Source organism: Temnothorax longispinosus, chromosome 2 (genome assembly GCF_030848805.1).
Source record: "Temnothorax longispinosus isolate EJ_2023e chromosome 2, Tlon_JGU_v1, whole genome shotgun sequence".
NCBI lineage: Eukaryota > Metazoa > Arthropoda > Insecta > Hymenoptera > Formicidae > Temnothorax > Temnothorax longispinosus.
The window spans coordinates 3,151,532-3,168,129 of NC_092359.1; the positions used below are offsets into that span (position 1 = coordinate 3,151,532).

The window sequence follows — 16,598 nt, forward strand, 5'->3', positions numbered from 1 at the left end:
AACGGAAAATCCGTAATAGGTAAAGTCTGTTTTTAGATACGTATTTGTGTTGTTTAGAAATGTAATTTAGATTTGTAGAATCTTGCGAACTGTGGATTTACTTCTGTGCGCACTCACAAGTTTTTGGTTTCTATCGTTGTCGTTTTTATTTGGTAGCAATGTTAGCATGATTTCATATAAAACCGTTATAACATATCTTTTAGCGAGGTAGAATTCCACCAAACGAACTCCATGTCAAGACCATCGTATCCCGAGGATCCTGATGATCCGATAGTGGATGATACATGACGCGCGCGTCGGAAAGTAAGTCCTGTGCAAAATAAGTGAATTAAAAAAGAGGAATCACACGAGGAATTCATTCTGTGAAATTAAATACTTAATCTATGATGTCGGGGTTTTATTTCGAAGTACTCGATTTCTTTTCCGTTTTTTTCTGTTCCGGACACATTATTAGACTTCACTTTAATATCAAATTTCAGTTGTGAGTAAGAGATCTACTTCTTATTTTAATGTCTAACTACTAACAGAAATAATGTAAGATAAAATGGATAAAAAATAGAAGAATGTAAAAGCACATTTAACAATTTTCAAGTTTTCAAGATGTAAGTTTCTAAACTTCAATCCTTCTTTTATAGCTATTGAGATTAATATCGATTAAATTATATACAATTTGTAAAGTTTTTAATTTCTATTTTAACAGATTAAAAGATTTTTTGCCGAAATTCGAAATTTTTTGCGAGGAAGTTAGTTTCGCAGTGAAATCCTCATAAATTAAATCCTTAATTGATTTTTATTTTAATTCATTCGTCCTTTGCAGATAGAGTAAATTCAAGAAGTATAATCGTATCCGGACATGTGGTGGATCTTGTTACTGAGCTGCTGGTTGTACCCTTCGTGGAGCATGACTTGGTACCCTCCAGCTGCCTTGAGTGCGATGCGCGGGGAACAAATAGATCTCGTGGGTGCTGCTAACTCTACTTATGCTCCTGTCTGGATGAGAAATACCGTGAGGAACAGCGTCGCGGTTGACGGTCCAGAGCCCGTCGATTCGATCGATTCAGGACAATCTCCCATCAATTCCGTTGATCGCGACCGCGAACCGTTGGACGAAGTAGAGCGCATCGAACCCAGGCAATGGCCAGGCAGGCCGGATATCCTACCGACCCGCAGCACCGCGCCTTTCACCACGGAAAGGTCTTTACCGCCCAGATCTCCGCAACCCACGACCCAGGCGCAAAGAAACCCTTCAACACAAAGGTTTCTTTCCTTTTTAAAGCTTCAAAAAGGAGATCAGCAAAAACATTTGTATAAAAAATATTCAGGTGTTGATAGCTATTGAGAAATAAGCGATAAAAAAAGAAGATTTTTACGCTTTAAGCCTTAAGGATTGTACCTTAACGAATATGGAACAGAACTATATTCTTTCATTTAATTTTAATTAGATTTTTACTTTAAATATGACTCAGTAAATTTGATAAAATTTTATATAATTGTAATATATAAAGCTATTATGACATTAATCATGAAATCAACTAATCTCACACGCTGTTTGCAATTTTACAATTTGTAAGATTTCCCACGATTACTGTACCACCTCCGACAGTCACTGTTGATGAAGTTTTCTGCGATTTTGGGCCAGCACCGTCAATGCCACTTTGCGAGTGGCAAAATGGTAATGGTGCCTTGGAATGGACTTTAGGTACTGGAATGGGCACCAACTGGTTGGGTGGACCATCGACCGATGCCACGAGTGGCTCTATGGAAGGAGGGTAAAAAGTTGCTGAAAATATTTGCCACTTGAGAAATGTATAGCAAAAGTCAAATTTTCTTCAATATTGAATTAAGGCTTCTGGTCCTTCATCGCAGTTATATTACATTATGATTATAAGAAATGATATGAATTCTTTTGCGGTAGAGAACTTATTATATTCTTTTGCATACTGCTTGCCGTTATGTTCTTATAATGTGAGTTTTGCATATTCCCCCGGATAATCTTGAACACAGATTAATGTGTTAGATACGCCTTTCTGGAGACATCGCAAGTATCTTCGAAGGACCTGAAGACCAAGAGTCCCGGAGGTCTTTTGCACAGTCCACAACTAGGCAGCACTGGGGTCTCCGGTACTTGTTTTATGTTCAAATACACTATGGATGGTCTCAGCATCGCGGGGCTACGAGTGTTACTTCACGTCGGAACGGACGAGTTCTCATTTAAGAAGGAATCGCCAGAAGAATCGCCGGTAGAGAATATCACAGTGTCTTGCGAACCGGCAGAAATCATGGAAGAGCGTGTACTGTGGCACGCGCAGTATTACACGCTCGGAGCATGGCAGCAGGCCCAAATACTTTATACGTATCCTGAATTACACTCGGTATATTATTATAATTTGATTCAGTCGGAGATTTAATTAGTAAACACGAAGAGATATAGCCAGTACGGAGAATCAAAACTTGTGATAAAATTAAATTGATAGAAACTATTTTTAATGTTCTCCAACCGCTTTTGTTAGTTGTCCAAATAATATAGTGGTTGTTTAGCATCCAAAATATAATTGTTCGACGAACAAATTAACACTACAGAAGTATCTAAATTTATTTACAAATATATTATATTTATTTATTTGTTGAAGTTAGGATTCATTGCCTTAATATTAAAATTTACCAATCTTTTCCTCTAAAATATAATTTCTGTTGCTAAAGCTGATATTCTCAATGCTTTGTGTTACATGTTATTATAAATATCTTTGTAAAAAAATAGAAATCTTGTCATTTAGATAGTTATTGAAGGCGTGCCAGTGGACTCCACGGATCCGTCGCGTTTATATCGCGGATACATTGCTATCGATGACATAGATCTACAGCCTGGCACATCGTGCGTTGGATTCTGTAACTTTGCCAGTGGTTTTTGCGACTGGAATAACGATGCGGAAGATGATTTCGACTGGACCATAGTGAGTGCGCTGTCAATTTTACACGATTTTATCCTGCACTTACGTGTGATAATATAATTTGAAAAAGCACATTTCCAGAGTCGCGGAAGCGGAAATCCCACAACCGGTCCGGCGATGGACAGCTCCACCGATCGTGCCACTGCCGGTGGTTACGCTTTCATCGATTCCGGCTTCCCGCGAAGACCCGGTGACACGGCGAAAATCATAAGCTCGAGCTTCCCGGCAACAATGCCGGATGCGCCGATGTGCATGCATTTTTGGTTCCACATGTTTGGATCTGGAATCGGTTACTTAAAGTTATTCCTACGTCATTTTCGCAGTTCAGACATGCAACTGCAAGAGATTTGGGGTCTGTCCGGAAATGCCGGCAATGCCTGGTTCATGTCGCAAGTTACGATCAGCTCCATTGACGATTATCAGTTAGTTTTCGAAGCATCGGTAGGAATCACCGGCATGGGGGACACCGCAATCGATGATATCTCATATGGGCCAGGTGCTTGCCCGGGTAGGTTGAAGAATGTAGTTTTAAAAATTAGATTTCAATGTCTACTAGTATAAAACTGTTCCTACAATCATTGACTGTAATGAATTGAAAGTTTGCCTCTAAACTGAAAGTACATAAGACGATCTCATTATATTTCACTCCTAAGACATACTCAAGATCTGAATTTACTTTTATTATATCGATTATCTCATCCGAATTAATTTTCTAACAATCTGTATTGTTTTGGCAGTTTCACCACAAGTGGCTGCTCCGATATCGCGGGATTGCACCTTCGAGATCGACGAATGTGAGTGGATCAACTCGCGAGATCCGGATCGCGTCGAATGGGAGAGAGTATCCACTCAAGTGTTGGGCCCGAGGAATCAGAGGAAACCGTATAGCAGTGGACACACGATTAATCGACGCAACGAATATTTTCTGGGGCTCGGACGTCTCCGAGGTGCACGGTCATCCGGAGGTACCGCTCAGCTGGTCAGTCGACAAATGAAGGGTTCTGAAGAACCGCTCTGTATCACATTCTGGTACTTTATGTTCGAGCCTTTCATCGATTCCACAGGACCCAGCTTAGGTAGATGGAGTTTTGCAAAAAGAATCAATAAAAATTTGTTTCGTAGAATTGATATCTTATATCTTTGAAATGAAGAATTGGTTTTGCAATTTTAAATTTTGTTTTACTTTTCTTAATTAATAAGGGGAATTTATACAGGGAAATATAGAAAATCTAGAAATTCAGCTTGATATTGTAAGATAAAATAAATTGTTCGATTTCTTTCGGAATGTTGCATGGATGTAATTTATCGACAAAATGAGAGCAATATTTTTAATTTTTCAGGCGTCTTGCGACTGTATGTGCAAACAGAGGGTGACAGTTCGAAAGTTAAACCTATATGGCAACTGTACAATAATCAAGGTCCCACATGGAGCTACGCTCAGACTAACATCAATCAAAACACAGACTTCAGTATAGTGTTCGAGGGCACATGGGGTCCTAACAGAGCAAGTGGTAGCATAGGAATTGATGATATCGCCTTTTACACTGGAAATTGCAGTGGTGAATATTTTCTCCTTCTTTCAATTCTCCTTCTTCTGAAGTATCTATTCCTTTGGAGACATAGTACCATTCTCTAATCCTTTTATCTCATTTTATGCGTGAAATTTATGTTTTACATCTACATACAGTGAAACCAATGAGTGCAGTCGTTCGCGCAGAAGATTGCAGTTTCGAGAAGGATTTGTGCGGATGGGAGAACATAACTATTTCCGATAACGACCGTGCCGTGATGTGGCAGCGTGCGTTTCTGGCTCATCGACCAGCTCAGTTATTAGATAGAACCTTTGGTGCGTCTGGCGATTTCGTATTCTTCGACATTTTCACGACAAATAAGGAATCGACGAAGGTTGAGCTACAATCACCCGTCATCAATGCCTCACCTGACGAAGAGTTTGTATGTTTCACCTTTTGGTTCGCCGCTTTTGGCGTGGAGGAGTCTACCACTCTGCGAGTGATCAAAATGCCTGCCGAAGAGGCTGAGGGAGAGAGCGAAGGCGAACAGGAGCAAGCGGTACGAATGTTACATATAAAACCGAATATAACATTTATGATTATATTCAGAATATTACTTTATATTCCCTTTATATTGAAAATCTCTCTCTCTCTCTCTCTCTCTCTCTGATAAAAAACAAAATTTTTATCTTCTGCTTTACTTCCATTTTAATATCAGATGCATGGAGCTAGCAACTTTTGGAGGTGGAGTATATATGGTTCACTTTTGTTCTAAACTTTTCATTTCAATAATGAATGTTGTATTGCAGTTGTGGTCACTGACAGCTAAAGGATTGAATAATCCACGACCAGTATGGATGGCGGCACAAGTGACAATTGAAGCGCGAACTCCGTATCGACTTATTCTTGAGGGAAGCGCCAGTAATGGAGGTTTTGCCGTCGACGACATAAAGTTTCAACCTCTAGCCTGCGCAAGTAAGACTAATGGAATAAGAAAAAGTCATACGGTAAATGCGAGCAAATGGTATTAAAAGATACTTATGTTTCTTTTCTCAGCTCGACCAGCCAGTGCTCAACCGATCCAAACCGAGACTTGAGAAAAAAAGAGTCACGTGATAATTACAAAACTTCTCTTAACGTTTAAGAAATCGTTTTTTATCGATCATTTAACAGTGATTCATATAAAATATTGTTTAATTGTATCACAAACAGAATAAATTATTTTATATAGAACAAATAATAAATCATTTCAATTAGGATAAATATATTGTATAATCATCTTTGTGCGACTCAAAAAATTTTTATATAATTGAGTGAACTAAATATACAAACGCGCTTGTAAAAAGTTCCTCTACGTATTATAACTTGCAAACAAAATAGAAAAAAAATTTAATACAGTAAGTTTTATTAAATAAGATAAAGATTTTTCTACAAAAGTTGTATTTGTATGAATATTTTTTGTAATGTAACAAAATTATAAGATAGAAGGGATATCACGAGTACAACGATAAATTATATATGATGATCCTACCAAAGAAATCGTAGCTTTCGTTAAACATAAATTTAAAGACCTTAGCTCTGATCTGATTTTTCAAGTTAAATCGCTGCAACTTGTTCTTATCTTCCGGATAAAAAGATTCAACGAGCGTCAGCTCCTTTTTGTCATTACCGGCCTCTATGTGACAATTCTTCCCAGCAAATCCACCTTGGAATTCCACCTCAAAGCTGGAGAGACCACATTCGTCTTCGAAGCTAATGAGAACCCATTGTGGACTTCCCTGCCATGTGCAATATTAAATTATATCATTAAACATGAAGAGTTGATCTATAATTGTGTAGGAAAATTTGGTTACTTACTGCATCGGAATTCCAACATGTTTCACTGCAATTATCAAACATATACGTCTTCCCATAAGATTGAACGTTCTTATTAAGCACAGAACTCACCCTGAATAAAATATCGAATCATTATTAAAACGTTATAGAGCACATTCTTTTCTAATATATTTCATTTAAAGGATTTACGTATATAGTTTCTCTTATATAACAGCTATTATTTTATTGTATCAAGCATAAAACTAACCGACACTCGAAATTATTTTCTGTCAACAGGGCAGGCATATCTTTTTCTATAAAGAGAAATAATTTTTATGTTTGTACAAAGGACAAAAATTCCTCGTCAACTTTCCGCAATATCAGAGAAAAATTGTATTCTTCTCCGTTTTACAAATTATTTCTTTTTTTTCATCTCCAACTCCAAATACTCCAATAATGAGCTTTTTTTAATACTTTTCTCATGGGCTGACATAACCTGCAAAAGAAATAATGGACGCGTCAGCAGGGCTGCGTTCGAGAACCACGCTCTTCGGAAAAATTATTAGCCGCGTTCAGCAGACCAAGCCGCTCAGTAGCAATCGAACGTGATTGGCTCTTACTTTTAGAACCCACCAATCAACGCAGATTGTTGATAAGACGAAGTCAACAGTTGTGTCTGCTGAACGCGGCCAATGAACAGATAAATAAATTCCAGCGTCTTCTAGCCAATCGACGCGCCCGACATTACGCGCAGCGCCACCTGTGACGAATAAGAAGAGGAAGTCGTCCATCTACATTTTTATTTTCGGCTGCCATTCCCACTATTCTCATCCTCATCCCAGATCCCAGCCATTCCGCCAAACACGGAACAGGATAGGTGTCGAAGGATCTCGTCGTGTTCGTGTAGCCGAGAGCTTTTGAAGTGTGACTCCAAGGCAAAGTGACGCACGTGAAATCGCGGGTGAGATCAGGCCATCCTTACTCTGAAGCATGGCGGAGTATCTCGACTCCGAGGCGGACGTGAGCGAGGTGAGTCCTTTTCCTCCGTCCGTTTTCTCACAGCGGGGGGGAGGATTCTTTTACGCGAAGAATGAAACGAATCATCCGACGCAACGGCGCACCGATGTTGAGCGTTTTGCGATTTTGTTGCAGGGTGAGGAGGAGCTGGACCAAAATGAGAAGAAGAAGCTGCGAAAGCTGAAGGCGGTGGAGGAGAGCGACGACGAGGAGGAAGGTAAGGACGGTCATGGCGCAAGCCTTTTACACGCGGCTTTTTACACGTGCCTACACACTCGGCAGACACCGCCGTTTCAATTGACGGCAGATCGCGTTTATGCTTGGAGAATATTTCGTAACATAGTTTTCTTTGCTACGTTCTTTCAGAATGCATTGGTCCGCTGTACAAGTAATTATCTTTCTTTTTATCTAATGGTCTCAAGATGGTCGGTTTGTGCTTTTCCTTCCCTCCTTCCTTCTTTTTCTTCATTACCTTCTTCCTTTTTTCAACTTGTCATTGAACTTGACAAAATAACTCTTGACAATTGGTTTGGAATTATTTTTCATTATTTATTAATAATAAGATTAGTCAAAAGAGATTTTCTTACACTAATGTTGAAAAATAAATTATCTAAAATATTTGAAAACTGACAGAAAAATCAGAGATAATTTCTAATTTTTCTAATTATATAATTTTGTATCTTTTAAATTTCTGTCATATTTGTGCAATAATGCATCTTGTATATCTGCTCGCTGAACTCACTGAACGGTTAGTGGCAACTGCATGTGATTGATTGGATCCAAACGTAAGAACCAATCATTCAATTGCAAGTGTTGTCCAGAGAGCAGCTATGATATTGGATATACCTAATGCGTCCACTAATGGACACAGACTATATTTCTTTTTATATGTATAGTGTATAGTTAATTAGATTTGCTACTAATATTTCATATTTAATTTATTTTAATTTTCACGTTCATTTATTTATATACTTATTATGTATGTATCTGTACTTATGGTGTACAGTATTGACATACTATATTTCGTAGATGATGAGGATCAGTTGCGCGAGGAACTGAAAGATTTGATAGACGACAATCCTATAGAAGAAAGCGAGGGTGAAGACAGTGACGGTTCTAATCATCATAAGAAGCGTAAGAAGAGTGACGATGAGGATTTCGATGATCGCTTGGAAGATGAAGATTATGATCTGATTGAAGAAAATTTAGGCGTTAAGCTTGAAAGAGTATGTTTCTACTTATTGGATTATTCTTTAATAAGGAACATGTTTATTAGATGATATAAAGTATTTTACTTTGTGTTACAGAAGCGTTTCAAACGTCTTCGAAGAATCCAAGATGAGGAGTCAGAGGAAGAACAAGAAAAGGAAGCAGATGAAGAAAGGGACGCCATTGCCAATGAATTGTTTGAAGGTTCCGGAGACGTAAGTATCACATGGATATATCAGATTCAACACAGAGTTAATTTTAGCAAAGTATTTAGAAATTTATATAAACATAAAACACAAATTTATATAGACATAAAACAAAAATTTAATGCAATATTCGATCATGCAATCTGCATTTTATTGCTTCTTGTTGAACTCGTATTTTATGTACATAAATTTGTATTTAAAAATACAAATGCGTGTTTATACATGTATATATGTTATGTTTGCATTTGTCATTGTTGCAATACACATGCATACTGTAGGAAAGAGATATTATTACGGTATGTAACGCTCGTATAATGTCTGCGATATGCAAAAGTGTAGTATCTTTACTTATGTTTGTATTGCTCTTAGGAGGACGAAAGACGAAGTGAACGGAGTCATAGGCCAGAGGCGGAAACCTTCGAGGAAGGCAGTGACGAAGGAGAGTACACTGATGCGGATGATTTTATTGTTGACGACGATGGTAGGCCTATCGCGGAGAAAAGAAAGAAGAAGAAGCCAATATTTTCTGATGCGTAAGTGATCAGATATTTAATTTTTTTATGTACATATACATGTATATCTGCCTATCGGCAGAAAATTTTACGGTTATTTAGATAAGACAGAAATTTAGATAAAAAGGAATGTCTTTTTCTTATCTAGGGCATTGCAAGAAGCACAGGACATTTTCGGCGTTGATTTTGATTATGATGAATTCGGTAAATATGGCGAGGAGGATTATGAGGAGGAAGAGGAAGAAGAAGAAGATGAATATTTGGATGAAGACATCGATACCGAACGGCCACGAAGACCGAAGAAGCAGCTGAAGAAAAAGACCACGAGAAAGAGTATCTTCGAGATTTACGAGCCTAGCGAATTGAAACGCGGTCACTTTACTGATATGGACAACGAGGTACTGTATAATAAGATAATATTAAACAATAAATTATTGTTTTGTCATTGGCTAAATGTAACGATATTTTTTATGTTGAATTTGAATACATTTAGTTTTAGATCATTATAGTATAAAAAGATATTATGACATAAAAAAATTTATATCTTTACATTGAGACGTGTAACATAAAAATTAATAATTAAATTTGGATTATGACATAGAAATCTTGATCATACATTTTTTTTAATTTAACATAAGAGAAAATATGTGTAGGAGTACATAGAAATGTTACAATGTGGCAAATATCACATTTATTAGTAGCTAACTACATTATTCCCAAATTATTACTTACAGGATCTGGCTTTAAATTACAGGTACGTAACACAGATATACCAGAAAGAATGCAACTTCGGTCTGTACCGGTCACTCCAGTTCCGGAAGGTTCCGATGAGTTGGATCTCGAAGCAGAATGGATCTACAAGCAGGCGTTTTGCAAGCCTACAATTTCTATTCAGGATGCTCACTTGAATGCCGAGGCTAAGGAACGGGCACGGAAAGGACCACAGACCGTCGGCAAAATCAAGAAAGCCTTGGACTTCATGCGCAATCAACACTTCGAAGTCCCTTTTATATCCTTCTACAGGAAGGAGTACGTGCTGCCCGAGCTGAACATTAATGACCTGTGGAAGGTTTATAGATTTGACGCGAAATGGTGCCAGTTGCGCCAACGGAAGGAGAACTTGCTCAAGCTATTTGAGAAGATGCGCAACTACCAACTGGATGAAATTATGAAGAATCCAGACGCGCCGCTGCCAGATAACGTACGAGTGATTAAAGACGACGACATTGAGCGACTGAAGAACGTGCAGACAAGTGAAGAACTCAACGATGTCTACAATCACTTTATGCTGTATTACAGCCACGAGATCCCGGCGATGCAGGAGGCCGTGCGACGAAAGGAGAGGCAGGCACGACGCGAAGAGAGGATCCAGCGACGTAAACAACAGATTGCTGAGGCGGAAGAAAACGGAGAGGATCCACCGGAGGAGGAAGAGGTGCTGGAGGAAGAAGAGGTCGACGACACGCTGAAGCAAGCCGTTAGAAGCGGCCCGTACTCGATCTGTCGGAAGGCCGGATTGGACGGTCTGGCGAAAAAGTTTGGCTTAACACCCGAACATTATGCCGAGAATCTACGTGACAATTATCAGCGTCACGAAGTGGATCAGGAGCCGACCGAACCGACGACAATCGCGATCGATTATTACAACTCGCGATTCGCGACCACGGAAGAAGTTCTGAAGGCTGCTCAGTTGATGGTAGCGCTTCAGTTGGCGCGCGAGCCACTCGTGCGCAAATGCGTGCGCGAGATGTACATGGAACGCGCTAAGATATCAGTGAAGCCAACAAAGAAAGGCATTAAAGAGATCGACGAGAACCATCCGATATACACGATGAAATACTTGAAGGACAAGCCGGTGCGCGATCTCGTAGGCGTTCAGTTTTTGAATCTGATGATCGCCGAGGAGGACAAGCTCATCACGATTACGCTCAGCGACAGCATCGAGGGCAACACCAGCAGCAACTACGTCGACGAGATGAAGCAGCTTTATTGCCGAGACGAGTTCAGCAAACTCGTGCAGGACTGGAACGCCTTGCGCATAGGCAGCGTCGAGATCGCGCTCAATCGCATGGTGATACCGCATCTGAAGAAGGAGCTACGCACGAATCTAATCGCCGAGGCGAAGGAGTGCGTGATGCGCGCGTGTTGCCGCAAAATGTACAACTGGATCAAAGTTGCGCCGTACAGCTGCGAGTTTCCCGAGGAAGAGGACGAGGAATGGGACACTAGTAAAGGCCTGCGCGTCATGGGCTTGGCCTATGTGCCCGATTACTCGCAGGCAGCTTTCACCTGTTTGGTCGCGGCCGACGGCGAGTGTACGGATCACCTACGCCTGCCGCATTTAATGAAGCGCAAGAACAGTTATCGCGAGGACGAGAAGATGATGAAAGAGGCCGATCTACTGGCGCTGAGAAACTTCATAGCCACAAAGAAGCCACACGTGATCGTGGTGGCCGGCGAGTCCCGGGAGGCAATGATGATCGCTGCCGACCTTAAGGAGTGCATCACTCATCTGACGGAGGAGGAGCAGTTTCCCAGTATCCAGGTAGAGATATGCGACAACGAGCTTGCCAAGATTTATTCCAACAGTAATAAGGGTACCTCGGAGTTCCGGGATTATCCGGAGCTGCTGCGTCAGGCTATCTCGCTTGCGAGAAGGATGCAGGATCCGCTGGTGGAGTTCTCGCAATTGTGCACGGCTGACGAGGAGATTCTCTGCCTCAAGTATCACAGTTTGCAGGATCAGTTGCCCAAGGAAGAGCTGCTGGAAAACCTGTATCTGGAGTTCGTCAATCGCGTGAACGAGGTTGGCGTAGACGTTAATAAGGCGGTCCAACAGGCATACTGCGGCAACCTTGTTCAATTTGTTTGCGGTCTTGGCCCGCGAAAGGGCCAGGCATTGATCAAGATGTTGAAGCAGACAAATCAGCGGTTGGAGAACAGGACACAGTTAGTTACTGCATGTCATATGGGGCCGAAGGTATTCATTAATTGCGCTGGCTTCATCAAAATCGACACCAATAGCCTGGGCGACAGTACCGAGGCGTATGTCGAGGTGCTTGACGGTTCGCGCGTACATCCCGAAACTTATGAATGGGCCAGAAAGATGGCAGTCGACGCTCTGGAATATGACGATGAGGACGCCAATCCTGCCGGTGCTTTGGAGGAGATTCTCGAGTCGCCCGAACGCCTAAAGGACTTGGATCTCGACGCTTTTGCGGAGGAACTCGAGCGGCAGGGTTTCGGCAACAAGTGCGTCACTCTCTACGATATTAGGGCCGAGTTGAATAGTCGGTACAAAGATCTCCGTGTGCCATATCAATCGCCGAGCGCGGAGAAGCTGTTCGATGTTCTGACGAAGGAGACACCTGAGACCTTCTACGTCGGCAAGCTAGTGCTGGCCACCGTGGTCGGTATCAGTCATCGAAAACCACAGGGCGAACAGCTTGATCAGGCGAATCCGGTGCGAAACGAAGAGACCGGTCTGTGGCAGTGTCCGTTCTGCCTGAAGAACGATTTTCCCGAATTGTCGGAGGTATGGAATCACTTTGATGCTGGCGCTTGTCCAGGCAAGGCCACCGGAGTGAGATTGCGACTGGACAATGGTATCTCTGGTTATATTCACATCAAGAATCTGTCGGACCGACACGTCGCAAATCCCTGCGAGAGAGTCGGTATGGGCCAGATCATTCATTGCCGGATTATTAAAATCGAGGTAGATCGATTCAGCGTCGAGTGTACCAGTAAGAGCAGCGATCTCTCTGATAAGAATCATGAATGGAGGTGAGCGGATCACATAGATACACATAATAAATAACGTAGTTAAGCAGCTTCTATATAAATCTATTGCCTTTAAAATTATATAAATAAAAATACAAAGTCTGCAAAAATAGAAAATAAAAAATCGTTGTTTCCAATATAAAATATATAATTTTTTAATGATATTGTAATATTTTTTTTAAATATAATATTGTGTGAATTGTCATAAATCGTAATTGTGTTTGCAGGCCGCAACGGGATCCATTTTATGATACTGAGACCGAGCAAAAGGACATAAAGGTAGAAGAGGACGCAAAGAAAGCAAAACAGCGGCAAATCTACGTGAAACGCGTAATCGTCCATCCGTCCTTCCACAATATTAGTTTCGCCGAGACTGTAAAATTAATGCAGACAATGAAGCAGGGTGAAGCAATAGTGAGACCGAGCAGCAAGGGTGCCGACCACTTGACAGTCACGTGGAAAGTCACCGATGACATTCTGCAGCATATTGACGTCCGCGAGGAGGGTAAGGAGAACGCTTTCTCATTGGGGCAGAGCTTATGGATCGGCAACGAGGAGTTCGAGGATTTGGATGAGATCATCGCTCGACATGTGAATCCCATGGCCGCTTACGCCTCCGAATTATTGGACTTCAAATACTACAAGCCCAACGTGGAGGGAATCAAAGACAAAGCAGAGGATATACTGAAGGAACAGAAGAAGGAAAATCCTGGTGGAATTCCCTACATCATATCGGCAGCTAAGGTAAGTAAACGCGTAGCTGGTTTTAGCACCAGTAACACCAGCAATTTCCCGAAAATCTTCTTCACTTTTAATTTAAAAATAATTTCATTAATTTTTTTTCCCCCATAGACCTATCCTGGAAAGTTCCTACTCTCGTATCTGCCGCGTACTCGCTGTCGCCACGAGTTCGTTACAGTGACATCCGAGGGCTTCAGATTTCGAGCGCAGATGTTCGGTAGGGTGAGCGATCTACTACGCTGGTTCAAGGAACACTTTAGGGATCCCGTCCCTGGACAATCCACTCCGAGTACACCACGCGGCGCGATGACTTCTAGGACACCTTACACTACTACGCCAGGAACAGTTAGCGGTAAGTCTGTCTATATCATCACCGCGAACTGTCAGTCATCATGATTTTTATATGAAAGTAATTCCTGGAATCTTAGTATAGGTCAAAATATATTTTACTAGGAAAAAATATTTTATTTCAAGATAAAATCATTCTACATATATATATGTTCTGTGTTAACAACTACAATTTTTCGCTAAAATGAAATGAAACGCACAAGTAAGAGCACAAGGACTGCAAATGTATTAATTGCTATTATTTCGATCGATATTGTTTCAGGAATGAATCAAGAAGCAATACAGCGAGTTGCACAGAACCTCCCACATCACATGTTGCACTCGCTATCGCAAGTGGCGAATCAGACGCCGCATCACTATCCGCCACACACACCCGGAGCGGCTAGCGCTACCGGCTACGGCGGAGTACACACGTATCCCAACACGCCGTATACGCCGTCTGGTCAAACTCCGTTTATGACCCCGTACCAGACGCCTCATCACACTCCGCATCATGGCCAGCCTACTCCCAGATACGGCCAACAAACCCCTAGCCATCATCAAGGGCCCTTCGTGCACCCGCCGCCGCCCTCGATGACACCCAGCCATCACAGGTCTGCTCAATCGCACAGACCTACACCACCTCTGTCCACTCCTTCCGGCGACCCGACGGATTGGAAGGGCGACCCGACGGATTGGAAGAAGGCCGCCGAGGATTGGGCAGCACGTATAAAAAGCGGTTCGCGAGTCTCGTAAGTGCAATAATAAATATGTATTAAATAACGATCACGTTTTCCTATTAAAAATTATTGATATTTGAGATGATAATGTTCTTCATTCGATTATCATCAATGTGTTGAATGTGTTTTCAGCGGATCGACGCCCAGGTACGAGGAGTCTAGAAGAACTCCGCGTAACTATGACGAGCCGGTCGGCAGAACAACGCCCTCCGGAAGGAGCAGACCTTCGTCTACGCGTACTCCGTCGTACAGATCTCCGCGAGGCACCCCACATACAAATTCTAGTCCACGAAGTATGTCGCTCAGCGGAGACGGTACTCCTCTGTACGACGAGAGCTAACGGGATTGTGCATAGCTGATTATATTTATTAGACAACGTCATATCACGCTATGGATGAATAATAAGAGTGCGCGTACTCTCGACGACGGGGCTTTCATCCTGAGACGTCGATTGCTAGCGAAATTAAACCGATCATTAATCGTTGCAGACATGCAACACGTAGTAAATTCTTCCACTTTTTTGCATGCGAGGTTTCGTTTGCGATCAAGAGAGGGATCGCCGATTGTAAACTACGGTGTTGTAGTGTACGATTGTAAAGTATGGTGTAATTTATTCTTTAACTACGCGATTTCTTCCTATGTATATAATAAAATTTACGGAAACTTTACGAAGGCCTGAACACGCTCTGCAATCGTCTTGATTCATTTTCTTGTATACTGATGGCATCAATGAAAAGTAATTTATAAAAACTATTTATATCGAATTGTTAAATTTATTGGAATCATTTTTACTATATTGTAATAATTTTCGAAAACTTTTGATTTATCGGTTTATAATGGAAAGACATTAAATACAAGACTAGTCAACTTATTGTTAGTTATTTTTTTTGCGGGTATGTTGATAGGATAATATTGAAAAAATGATTGTAACTGAATTATTGCTCAAATATATGTAAATATGTTTTACATTTTTCATTGGTGCCATCATGCATGTTAATATAGAGAACTGATTCATCTAATTACTTATTGTATCAGCAGCGGTACAACCTCTCTCTTGACTATGAACGCTACATTGTTTACAGATTTCTATACATAAATACCTGAACTGCTATCTTTGGAAAATAGAAGTAAGTCAGATGATTTCAGGAGATATAATGGTTGTTTTAATGCTTACACCAGCATGTACAGATTCATGAAATGACTGAAAAACTTGCCTCGGACTGATTCATAACTGTAACATGTCAGCGATCTAGGTATTTTATAGAAATCTGTTATATACGTTATATACTCAAATAGTCTTTATATAAAAAATATCTGCAAAATATTTAAATCGTTCAAAATACTGTCGCAAAATACTGTCGCTAAAATACTTTACTTGAAATCGCTAAATAGCTTGCATCCTATTAATGTCTTATTTACGAGTAAATTTTCTTGTATAAAAACAGAAACGAAAACAATTATCTCTTGTATTTGCATCGACTACGATTTTCATTTAAGTATGTACCAATGAATTATGTATGTTTCTTGTATGACTTGACTTAGAACAGATGGTATTATGAAGTACCATAATGTATGACATACAATTTATACAATTGTTAAATGATAACATTAAACATGAAAGCAATATATTTGAAGCGTTGTATTTCTATAATCCCTTGGCTTTTTTTCTCTCACTTTCTAAAAATACTTGTCCCAGCAAAAAAATGTTTTCAATATTATTTTTCATATTTTATTAAAAAATAATGGCACTTTTGTATTATACTGTCACGGACAGAAACTTTGAGTTTAGTAC

General features: G+C 40.6%; 3 protein-coding genes across 7 annotated transcripts; 2 read left to right on the forward strand and 1 right to left on the reverse strand.

The window, feature by feature from the left end:
* Positions 1–164: 164 nt before the first annotated feature.
* LOC139825357 (MAM and LDL-receptor class A domain-containing protein 1) lies at positions 165–5,676 on the forward strand. 2 transcript variants are annotated; one of them, XM_071798008.1, is made up of 11 exons: positions 165–303; positions 818–1,257; positions 1,572–1,769; positions 2,018–2,372; positions 2,775–2,951; positions 3,030–3,456; positions 3,686–4,024; positions 4,289–4,507; positions 4,636–5,018; positions 5,269–5,434; positions 5,516–5,676. In XM_071798008.1, exons 2-11 carry the CDS (start codon positions 854–856, stop codon positions 5,554–5,556), a joined length of 2,709 nt encoding a protein of 902 aa, XP_071654109.1. In that variant the 5' UTR covers positions 165–303; positions 818–853; the 3' UTR covers positions 5,557–5,676. The 2 variants fall into 2 exon arrangements, with proteins under 2 accessions (XP_071654109.1, XP_071654108.1); XM_071798007.1 differs by lacking the exon at positions 5,516–5,676 and having other exon boundaries at positions 5,269–5,490.
* Positions 186–6,805, reverse strand: LOC139825361 (nuclear receptor 2C2-associated protein). Of its 3 annotated transcripts, none has more exons than XM_071798016.1 (4): positions 6,543–6,805; positions 6,317–6,407; positions 6,129–6,237; positions 186–310 (listed from the first exon to the last, which is right to left on the reverse strand). In XM_071798016.1, exons 1-4 carry the CDS (start codon positions 6,578–6,580, stop codon positions 186–188), a joined length of 363 nt encoding a protein of 120 aa, XP_071654117.1. In that variant the 5' UTR covers positions 6,581–6,805. The 3 variants fall into 3 exon arrangements, with proteins under 3 accessions (XP_071654117.1, XP_071654118.1, XP_071654116.1); XM_071798017.1 differs by lacking the exon at positions 186–310 and adding an exon at positions 5,412–5,551 and having other exon boundaries at positions 6,543–6,803; XM_071798015.1 differs by lacking the exon at positions 186–310 and having other exon boundaries at positions 5,848–6,237; positions 6,543–6,800.
* A 286-nt stretch (positions 6,806–7,091) lies between these two features.
* On the forward strand, positions 7,092–16,434 carry LOC139825333 (transcription elongation factor SPT6). 2 transcript variants are annotated; one of them, XM_071797983.1, is made up of 12 exons: positions 7,092–7,303; positions 7,427–7,508; positions 8,321–8,517; positions 8,599–8,715; positions 8,985–9,002; positions 9,076–9,239; positions 9,367–9,616; positions 9,973–13,001; positions 13,226–13,742; positions 13,851–14,091; positions 14,350–14,818; positions 14,939–16,434. In XM_071797983.1, exons 1-12 carry the CDS (start codon positions 7,265–7,267, stop codon positions 15,144–15,146), a joined length of 5,331 nt encoding a protein of 1,776 aa, XP_071654084.1. In that variant the 5' UTR covers positions 7,092–7,264; the 3' UTR covers positions 15,147–16,434. The 2 variants fall into 2 exon arrangements, with proteins under 2 accessions (XP_071654084.1, XP_071654086.1); XM_071797985.1 differs by lacking the exon at positions 8,985–9,002.
* The last annotated feature ends 164 nt before the right edge of the window (positions 16,435–16,598 follow it).